Below are 11,651 nucleotides of genomic sequence, written 5' to 3' on the forward strand. Positions count from 1 at the left end.
TAAATTCACTGAAGCATTGTAACTTTTTATTATAAAAGACTTTGAAGTTTTGTGGTCAATTATCGTTCTTAACTGAAAATACAACGAGCTCTAAAATGATCAAATCATTAGTAAGTATTTGTGTTCTTATATCTTGTATAGTTTGCATAGTAAAAATGTATGCATTGTATGATAGGAAGTAAAAAATTGAACTTTTCTTAATACTAGGTAAAAAAATTACCCTATATTCAATATGTATTTTTAAATATGATCATTTAAAATAATTTGTCAGAATTTCTTGGTTCTTTTCTTCAATTTTTAAGATACATAAATGATGTAAACATAAACAATAAAGCAAAGCATTGCAGCTTCAGAGTTATTATTAAAGTAAACGTAAATTTGTTTAAAGCAAAATAGTGAAAAATAATAAATTTTGTTTCGTGAGAAAAATATTTACTCGTAGGATTTCTGACTACTTTTATTTCTGAATTATTTATAAACTAAATAAAATTGAAAACAAAGAGCCTCAATGAATTTTCTATCTTTTGATTTTCAAAGTTTTTTCAAACTCTTTTCAAAGTAGAGTATCTAAACTGCGAAACATTTCGCATCAAATTACAGTAAAAAGTACCGCATTCAGGGTGTCGGAAATTTTTACAGTAAGATCCCGATTTACCGGAGCATGTTTTGGAACAAAAATTCTAATATTTTTGTTCCCAAACAATTTATATTTGTAAACTTATGAACTAATGTTTATGAACTTATAAGCTAATATTTTTGTTCCATTATATTTTTAACAGTAATAGTTATCATAAAATTACTGAATCACACTAATTAAATTAATTACGGTATAATATTTTACGGCAAAATAGATTTTGAGGATGATGCTCCTAAAGAGCCAGTAATTTAGATTGTAATTTGATTTGGAATTTTTTACAGTGCAATGACTGGTAACGAATGTAGAATAATGATTGTTTATCAAATGTATTAAGCCTCTTTACGTATAGCATCTTTTTCATCTAAAATGTCTCATAAAATGATCATAATTCTAAAAAGGTATTTTTGCGGCACATTTTGAGCAATTAATTCTTTTAAAATTTTAATTGGCAGAAAGTATCAAATTTTTATTTGTTGGTGTTGATGTTTTCGCTATGTAAAGAAGAGGAGCCGTGATGGACCAGGGAATAGAGCTTTCGTCCTCCAATGAGACGAACTAGGTTCGAATCCCAGCGATAGCTGGTCGACACGAATTCCGCATCCGTCTTGCATCGACCACAGTGCTGACGTGAAATATCCTCAGCGGTAGGCGGATTATGGGTTAGAGTCCCTTTTCCGTCAAGTTAAACTAGGGGATTTTCGTGGTTTTCATCTCCATGTAACTCAAATGCGGGTTAGTTCCATCAAAAAATACTCCACGAAGGGAAATATCTCCTAATACTTGATCCAAGAATTTCCTTGTCGTCTGGATTGGGTTCAAAATAGCAAGTCTACGAAGTTGAACATTAGTAGTCCTAAACCCAAAAATTGGGTATGCTGTTAAACGATGGCTATAAAAATAAAATAAATGCAATCAGAAGATTTGGAGCATTATATTTATATTATTATGATAAATCTCATTATAATGCTCTAAGTCATATGTCTTTAGAGAGCACTAACATGATTTCCTTTTCGGAAATAGCATGTTTATATATATTCAGCTGTTATCAAGTGAAACTCAATAAAGTACCCATCAGGAAACAATATTAAAGATTACTTTGATGTTTAAATGGCTCCTGTGGAAAAGGAGTGATTTATAATACTTTTTATTATTATTATAAAAATTCAGCTTAATCATGTAGCAAAAAAAGTAAACATAAGGTTCTTTCAAATTATACACTACTTTATAATGTTTAAATGTAAGTTTAATTTTATACAATCATGTTAAAAAAATGGAATAAATCCTTGTATAGTTGGACTTGTAAGCAAATAACATAAAAAATAATCTTTACTTTTGGCGCTTTCGAGATGTTCTTTCAATTCAGCATTTTAATTTTGATTAGAAACAAGCTTAGAAATGTTTTTAAAAGTATTTTAGATATTTTCTCCTATTTGTTTGCTTGCTTTTTAAAAAGAAAATGTAAACGTAGAGGAAAAATAATCTGCAAAAGCTGTAAATAATCTGTAGCGCGTCCGCTGCCGTGCTGAACGGATTCTAATTTGCACCGGAGTGCTAATTTGCAATCCCGCGAGCTTAAATGACTCGTTTTTCTTTTTGGAGATTTTTCTCTAGGTTGTAGTGAGTGGCATTTATTATGCAAGATTTCATTTCTTTTAGAATTTGTAACCGGAAATAGAATAAAAGTCAAGAAAAGTTTTTATTTTATTTAAGAAAATGCAGAACAGAAGAGCAGGTTGTTAAACTCTGCTGGATTGGAAAATCGCTAGCTGGATTCTCAGGAGCTATTAATTTATTTGAGTTCAATATCAAAATTGAATTCTGCTTGGAAAATAACTTTTGTTTACGTTGTAGTTATTTGGAAACTACATCAAATATGAATATAAATAATGTGATGTATTTCAAAATGAAATTTTTGCCGGTCTATCTATTTATTTATTTTTTTATATTTGTTTATTTTTCATATTTATTTATTTTTCTTATTTATTCACTTTCTAAAATTTTAATTTTGCCTGTTATTTTTTTTTTATATTTTAGGTATTTCTTTTTGTTGCTTTATCAACCATTGCTTTCGTGCATGGAGAAGATGTAATTCACCATGGTGGACCCCATGGTGGTCATGGTGTTAGCAGACGTTATTTTGTTAAAGATCATGGATATGGTATAGGTTCAGGAATCTACGGTGCCGGATATGGAGGTCTTGGACTCAGTTACGGTGGTTATGGACTTGGCGGTGGTTATGGACTTGGCGGTAGTTATGGACTTGGCGATAGTTATGGACTCGGATATGGTGGTTATGGACTAGGATATGGTGGTTATGGCCTAGGATATGGTGGTTATGGCCTTGGCTCTTACGGTCTTGGATCTGGATATGGAGGATATGGACTCGGCTCCTACGGTCTCGGTTATGGATATGGAGGCTATGGCTATCCTGGCTACGGATATGGATATGGATCCTATGGTTATCCCGGTAACGGTTATGGAGGATATGGCTATTATTAAGAGTATTGTAAGTGATAAATTTGATAATTTATTGACAATCTTATTTGAATGTTAAATAGATCTTTATTAAGATGAAAAAAAATATGCAATGGTCGCCAATTAAAATTTAAGCGATAAAAAAGAAAAATGATATCAAAATCTAAAGAATAACTATTGTAATAGGTGGAATTAAAAAGATCAAAAACAGTTTGGTTGCAGATAAAATTTGAAGATGCAGATAAAAAATCACCTTTCAACAGGCAATCAAACAGATTTTTAAGTATTTAATCTCATTTCCTTTCTTTATGATTCATTAGTTCTCTGAAAAAGTTTTTTGATCTGTTTAAAGCGTTTTGATGTATTTATTTTTTGATTTCATTACTGGCAAGGATTATAAAAATATATATTAAGGGTGCCTATTATGGTGCCTATGGTGCCTATTATTTTGAAAAGCAGTGTGATATAAATACTATATGCAGATACTTTTCCTTAACATAGTACTTAGTATAAAATGTTTTATAGCTTAGGCTCTTTCAATCTTGTTCTATTGACAACTGCATTGTTCTATTGACAAAGACATTTTCTAGTTTCTATGCTATTTATACCATAATGTTACTTATTTTTAACTATGGTTTATTTTACGATTACTTTTTATTTTATTGCTGCTTTTTATTTCAGAATAAACTGAGTTATCACAAGACTGCACCTGAGTTATTTCCTGGAAAAACAATTGTTTCGAAACAGAATCTTATCTCCTTGACCAATTCGAAAGCAATAAGACATAATTAGGTTCCTACAAAGAAAATTTTTTGCTGTTTAAAAATGCAATGATTGTAAAAACCTGTAAAAATGTAAAAAATATTTAATAAATTATTGTTATATTTCTCATAAGTTTATGTTATTTCTTCTTCTTCAAATTATTTGTTTCGCTTCACGATAAGAAAATATTGTAATATGTTCAATAAAATAAGAGTTTAAACCACATGAACTAAACTATTTTAATCAGTACATTTGAGTTAAAAATAATTTCTTTAGATTCTTTTAAAATTTAAATTCTTTGAAGTTCGAAAAAATGTAGTTTCTTAGAGCTTATAAATGAACAGTTATAATTTAAAAAAAAAAGGCATATGGAATTAGAAATACACTTTCCATTAAGATAGATTATTTATTAGTGGCAATCGACTCGATTAATAATTTTTCTCTCAAGGGTCTACGTTTTTCAGTTTTATATTTAATAAATAAAAAATATTTCAAATTCCCAATAAATAGAGCCCTATATTTTAAAACATGTTTTTCTTGCGAGTTGTCTAAAGATGCAATCAAATGCCTTTTTCTGCACCAAAATTATGAAATAGAAGTTCACAAAAATATTAACTTCCTGTATATACAATTAGTTTCTTAATATAATTTTCTACTTAATATACGTAGATAAAATAGCTATGGCTAAATTACAGCACTAACTCGATTTTGTTAATTAAACCTAGACATACGGTATTTAACTATTTTTTTTATTATTTTTTTCTAGTTGTTATGGTAACGGTTTACGAAAATCCCTGTTTTCCATATTATATTTCTTATTACCACGCATTTAATGAAAATACGAAACTGAAAAGTAAATTCAACACAATGAATACTTTTTATGACATTCTCTAACGTATCATGATAAATTTATCACATTTACTACCAAACAGCATGGATCCATACTCAGAAACATTACATTTTATTGTTAATTTTACCAAAGGCCATTACCAAAGTGCTTCGGAAAAAATTACTAAGCTTTTTGATGCTTCCATAGAGCCAGAAACACGGTAAATTTTGCAAATTATTTCGCACTTGTTTATGAAATTGTGACAGTTTGTACTAAAGGTGTGAAGGCAGTTGACAGTTGTTAAAAAAAGAGAAAAAAGGACGAAAATAGCTGTACCGGTACTCTAAGTGTCGGTATTTTTTACAGTAATTTAATCAGAATTTTTTTTCAGTATATCTTTTTCATATTAGAACAATTATTCCTCTTAAAGAATCTTAATTTCAATAGAGAAATATTATTGTTTTGGTGCTTAGCCATAGATTTCTCCAGATCATTTAATTCCGGGGTTATTTTCGAATAAAAAATATTACTCAAATTGTTGCTAATTTTCTGTCATGATGCAAATTGAATATTGTATTGAATATTGTATTGAATTTTCATTGCGTTGGACGATTCTAACACTAGCTATTTATTTGTAGAACCGTTTGCTTTTAATACAAAACAAATTTTTTCAAAAATTGGATTACTGACTTTTTGCGAAATTACTTTTGATTAGCTTTCTAAAATACCTTTATGTATTTAACAGAGTTGACATGATTTAAATTAGTTTTAAATCTCTCGATATTTTGGAAAGGAAATCATTGATTTAAATCAAGTGAATTTTTTATAATAAAGCTCTTAATTTGCGGGGATTATTTTATTTTTGCTCATAATAATTTCAAAATATCTTTTTAAGGTTGTGATATTTTTAAAGTCAGATTTCATTGTCATTAAAAATTTTATCCAAAGTAATAGTGGGAGAGTATTTCATGAAAATTATTATTTATTGACTAAAATATAAGAAAAAGAGTAAATTAGGATTGAAATTATCCCTTTTCATTAGTTCTTCATTAAATAATATGCTATTTAATGTACATACTTCAATTTTATTAATTTAGTTTTAGGTTTATTTAAATACAATTGTTTTTAAAAGTCATTAAACTTGTAGTTTGTTTTCATAAATAGACGGAGAAAAAAGTGTGACCAAAACTACCAGAGAATATGGTAAAATTTACCGTATTTCTAGTTCTATAGTAACACTAAAAAGCTCGGTAATTATTAACGACGTGCATTTCGAATTTTGGCAAAGATTAACAATAAAATATGAATTTATAATATGTGATAAATTTGGAAAGTGTTGAAAAATTTGATAATTTTATCTTGATACCTCAGAGCATCGCATTTGAACATTGCATTCAGTTTCAGTCTTTTCAGCTTTGTATGCTTTACTAACCGTATCGTAATGAGAATTATAATTTTGAAATTTTGAATTACCGGTCAACCGTTACCACATAAACTGTAAAATTAACAATTGAATGGTTTAAATACAGCCTACTTCGATTTTATTGAACCAGAATTATGGCTTTTCTTACCAGAAAAGCAGAACGGTAATTTAACCAGAAATTTTTTCTGTGTGTGAAAAATGTGAGTATTTCTGAGTTTTTCTGATCTAAATTAATTTATTTTGATTTTGATTCTAACTAAATATCTCTCAACTTCATAAGGCAATCAAACTGGTTTTAATATTTTTCCCTCCGCTCAACTCTGCAGTTTTGAAACCGATTACGATACCGTCTTAGTTTCTTTCATTTTGCTACCAATAATGTGTAATGCACAATTTTTATAAGTTTCTATTAAGAGCGGTGATTACGAAATACTATAAATGAAATTTTAGAAAACGAGATTTTTATGCAATAGTTAAATAATAATAAAAAATACTTTAAATTTTTTAATAATACTTAAAATAAATTTTAACAGTGTATTTTGCGCATTAATTCTTTTAAAAATGTGTTAATAGTTAATTTAAAAAAGTTAAAAATATTGATTTTTGAAAAAGAAATTATTCTTCAAACTGTTACACATTTTTGATATTTTTATTAATAATTAGTAAATAAAAGGTTGAAAGTTTGTTTTTATTTGAAAATGGGAACATTCAGTTTTTTTCCTAACAATTTATTTTAAAATACATTGAAAAATAACCACTAAATTATTTTTTTAAAAAATCAATACTTTATTACAACACAAGAACAACATAAAAAAGCATTAAATCAAAACTGTACGAAATCCATAAAATTTCTTTCTTTCTGATATCATTGCCCTGAAAAACAAATAAATAATAAATTATCTATTTACAAATGCTGAAAGTTATAACTAATTAATAAACTATGAAGGATACTCGCTAAGGGCTTCACTTCATACTCTAATTAATATAATAGTACTTTATGTCATGATAATAATACATCGTATTTAAGCAAAAAGAGCTGTAAACAAATACAGGGGACAATAATGCCATAAATCAAAAAAATTATAACAAAACAAAATATACTAATTTTTACATTTGGATAAAGATAATCGCAAGTATGAAACAATCTTCATTTCATCACTGCATGAAATTTTATTAATCAAAATTCCGACTAATGCTAGGTTTATTAGAGAGCTTAAATCTCTTCTGGAATTCTGTGTGTGGATGTCGATAAAAGTTTCCATTGTATCTTTTGATCGCTACAGGCAATTTGTTTTCTTCAAATTTTATCCCAAGAATGTATCAATCTGAATTTGCGCTTTAATTGGAGTGTCCAAAGTTGTATTGGAACACTGCGCTGGCCGACAATAAATATTTCAATAGTTTTCTGACCATTACTATTGTTTTCTGACTAATATATCCCTCGACGAATAAAATTTATCGTCTACCAAAATAAAGAGCAAGCCCCAAACAATGTTCAAATTTTAACTTATTCTCTATGTCTAACGTCGAAATTAATTAAAATTTTATCCCCATACAAAAATTTGACCAGTTTACGGCATAAACAAACTGACAGTTAAGGAAATTAAAGAGACTAAAATAAATACATGAATTAGGAGACTACATCTATGTATAAAGCTGACTAAAATGGAAATCATTTTATTTTCATTCGAGCTCGCATGTAAAGATAGGTTGGTATTTTATTTACGTCGCACTAGAGCTGCACAATGGACTATTGGCGACGGTCTGGGAAACATCCCTGAGGATGATTCGAGGACATGGCATGGCAATTTCGATCTTCTGGAGAGGGGATGGCTCCCCTGCTTTGGGAGCCGGTGACCTGCACGCGATCTTGAGCACTATACGGTAGAAAAGTTTAACGAGGACCGATACAGCTCACCCTCGGTCCCTACGCAGACTGATCAAAGTGGTCACCCACCCGCTTATTGACCACAGTCAGTGAAGCTTGACTTCAGTGTTCTACTGGCAACTGTTTCTTTACGATCAGTCCCCCCGCTGGACCTCGCATGTAAAAAGTAGGATCAATTTCTTAATGAACTTTTATCACCCCGTAATATCTCCCTGTGAGTTTTAAAAGTGATTTTTAGATTTGATTAAAAAAAATTATTTACTCCTTTTTAGTCCAACTGACGAACGTATTTATCAAGATTTTAATTGAATTTAATTTCATTACTTTTGCTATTATATACTAAATGATATTTTGGGCAAAAGAGACTTGTTAGCTGTTTCCAAAAGTGTGACCAATTATTTACCATTATTCAGTAATCCCTAAACTATCCAATATAATCTTTACTTTGTAAGTATGATCTTACCTTTAAAATCCATATCCGTAACGACCATAGCCTCCATATCCTGCTCCGTAACTTCCATATCCCAGCCCATATCCGCCATATCCAAGTCCGGATCCACCATAGCCGAGTCCATATCCACCGTAGCCAAGACCATACCCTCCATATCCGAGTCCGTGCCCTTGAGATTTAATGAAATACCGGGAACTTACGCCATGTCCACCATGTTTGCCGTAATGATGTATAACATCATTGCCATAAACGAAAGCGAAGCAAGCCAAAAAGAAAAGCTGAAACATTAAAATATAATTAATTGAAATTCAAAAGATTGAAAAATATGTCTAAAGCTAAGAGTTAATGTATAACTAGCTTGCAATAAATTTTATCCCTATAAAACTTTCAATTATTAATAAAAACATTGACGTATAAGAAACAAAACTTTATGGAGTGTTTTAATATATTTTTTTCTAAAACTGTTCGTTTATAATATTGAATTATAATTAAATAACTATTAAAATGTTTCATAAATGCTTTTAAAAAAATATACTCCCCGTTTTATGGAGTATAACTGCTAGTTTTATTTCTAAGAAAGTGATTTAATTAAAATCTTTGATACGATTTTCTTTTAACATTGATGACATTCAATCAGTTTTTTCATCCATATAAATAATTTCTTTTATAATATTCGTTAACAAAATGGCAAACATTCACTTCATATTGGAGTCATAAAATTTTATAATACGTCCGAAAAACAAAAGTTTTAAAATATTTAAAATCGTATGGAAGTTAAGATTTTTTTGAAAAACTGTTCAATAATAAATCTAGCTCAAGTGCCTTTCCAATGAACTTCTGGTAATTCTTATTATTATTTTTAACAAATAGAAAATTACTTAAGTAACTGATTCATAAAAGCTAAAATAAAATAGAATTTAAGACATTTAATCAAATTTCAAGACCCACTTTCTTTTTTGAAATACGACAAATATAATTATTAAAACACTCAGAAAATTTCGCAAAAATAAATTTATTTCTAAAAAAAGTGAGAAGGGACGAAAACTTTTTTTAAGTTTTGATATAAGAAATAGATTTTAATAGTTAAATTTTTTTCGAAAGAATTAAATTTGATCATGTTTTTAGTTAAAAGGTGAAATTCGATTAAAACTTTGTTTTACTTGAAGTAATTTATTTTATTTGTCAAAATTTTGTTTGAATATAACTTTGTTACTTATTAAAAAAAAGGAGGAAATTTTTTCTGTAAATTAAATTCTTTCAAAAAAGTATTTAAACTTTGAATTTAATAACAGCATTATGATTGTATTACATTAAGTAAATCATTTTAAGAGCAATTGCTTAAAGCAGTACAAGAAAAGAAATAAAAAGGTGCATAAAAAAGAAACATTTTTAGATGTGTCTGCAAAGTCATTAAAAAACTACTTACAGCTATCTTGATCATTTTGCTTTTTTGAATGATTAGTCCTACTTTGTGAACTAAAACTTTCTTCGGTCCTTTTATATGAGTGAGTTCTACTCTAATTGATCAGATATTTATAACGCAATGAAGTAAAGTTACGTTATCGAAATTCCAATCGGAAAAGGCGCGCGCATATCTTTCACGCTTCTATGCTTTAAATTAAACAATAGTTCAAACATTACTAATACATATATATTTGAGATTAATACTGTTAAATAATATTCTGTTTAAGAAGTTTAACCATGAAATTTTTTTTTACAGAAGATATATTTATTTATTATTATCATCACTTATGCAGCAGAGAGCTTTTCATCTGAACACCGATCAACCGAATTGATCGACGTTCTTACTGGATTAATTAATACACTGGATTAATAAATGTGTTTATCTGAGCATATCACACGAAAAAATATCGACCAGAAATTGCTCCTATTCTTTAAAATTTCTAAAGGACTACGAAAAATCACTTCTTTTGTTCCGCGGTGACTTTGAAAATTGAAAAATAGGTGGCATTATGTGAAAAAGAACAAAAATTGATTTTGGAATTTAAAAATTTGATTAAATCCGAAAGTTGATACACTTTAAAAAATTTTGATGTATAGTTGCTCCCATTAATGGAGTGAAGGAAATCTAAAAGTTTTTACAGTGTATGCAGTCTTTTTATTGACCTTTTTTCTCCAACAGTTATATTTATTTGTTTATTCATTTTTTTGTTTGTTTTCTGACAGCACATATTTTTATGCGCGTCTGTGCTCGATCGTCACAGATTTTTCCCCCTTCTTCAGTGGGCGTAATCAGTAATCAATCTTCAATTGTCAAAATCGGAGAAGGAAAATCGGAGGGGTGAAGGACTAAGATGAACCTTGGAGAGGGGTGCTAGAGGATTATCCTTTATCGCTTCTTACTTGCCAATTATTTGACTTAAAACTAACGCCAAGCAAATGATGTTCACAGTGTAATCCAGGTGGCAACGTTTATAATTTTTTTTCAAGATGTTTATCGCCAAACAGCTTTTAAATGAAATCGAAGTAAATTTCAGAATGCAATGGCATCATCAATCTATACTCTGGAATATAAGAGGTGACAGGCTGATAATAATGATGATTAATAGAGGAAAGCATGTTCTGCTAAAAGTTTAGCACGTGCTTTTATAAAAGTTATTTTATTAAAATGTCAAAAACTTATTCATGGTTTAAGTTTAAATTATTTAATTTCAGAGATTTTATCATAAATGAAATAAAATAATTCTATATTTATCACTTCATATAAATGGTGTTTTAAAAATCATATATTTCCATGAATTATAACTTAATGTTAGTTAATAATTTTAGTTTGCAGTTATTTAATTAAATTTTTGTTATATTTTAATTTTTCTTAATTATGATACTCAGCTTATACCAGTTGGCATAAGTAAGTGTAGTGTTAGCTCCCTAATAAGTTAAAAGCGTTAAGGTTTTTTTTTTTATTATTATTATTTCGATTGTAACTTAAGAATGTTAAGTTCTTCTAATTGTAGTTATTTAGTTTAATTTACGTTGTAGTTATCTAGTTTAGTTTAGTTAAGTTTAATTTAGTTCAAACTTATTTTTTATGACTATCATCTTGATTTATTTATTCGTTAGTTTACAATTATACTACTGCTTTATTAAAAATATATTTTGTGAATATTCGGATTATATTTGATTTGTATTATGTTGTACTTGTTGAAAAGCAGAAAATTAAACGTT

General features: G+C 28.5%; 2 protein-coding genes across 2 annotated transcripts; one reads left to right on the forward strand and one right to left on the reverse strand.

The window, feature by feature from the left end:
* LOC107446687 (uncharacterized) lies at window positions 1–3,922 on the forward strand. The gene is made up of 3 exons (XM_016061399.4): window positions 1–110; window positions 2,672–3,143; window positions 3,794–3,922. Exons 1-2 carry the CDS (start codon window positions 96–98, stop codon window positions 3,134–3,136), a joined length of 480 nt encoding a protein of 159 aa, XP_015916885.1. The 5' UTR covers window positions 1–95; the 3' UTR covers window positions 3,137–3,143; window positions 3,794–3,922.
* A 2,963-nt stretch (window positions 3,923–6,885) lies between these two features.
* Window positions 6,886–10,000, reverse strand: LOC107446689 (uncharacterized). Its single transcript, XM_043053516.3, has 3 exons — window positions 9,892–10,000; window positions 8,478–8,743; window positions 6,886–6,999 (listed from the first exon to the last, which is right to left on the reverse strand). Exons 1-2 carry the CDS (start codon window positions 9,904–9,906, stop codon window positions 8,480–8,482), a joined length of 279 nt encoding a protein of 92 aa, XP_042909450.1. The 5' UTR covers window positions 9,907–10,000; the 3' UTR covers window positions 6,886–6,999; window positions 8,478–8,479.
* Between the last annotated feature and the right edge of the window lie 1,651 nt (window positions 10,001–11,651).

The sequence above is a fragment of the Parasteatoda tepidariorum genome, chromosome 7 (genome assembly GCF_982258835.1).
Source record: "Parasteatoda tepidariorum strain Cologne lab strain chromosome 7, Ptep-v5.0, whole genome shotgun sequence".
NCBI lineage: Eukaryota > Metazoa > Arthropoda > Arachnida > Araneae > Theridiidae > Parasteatoda > Parasteatoda tepidariorum.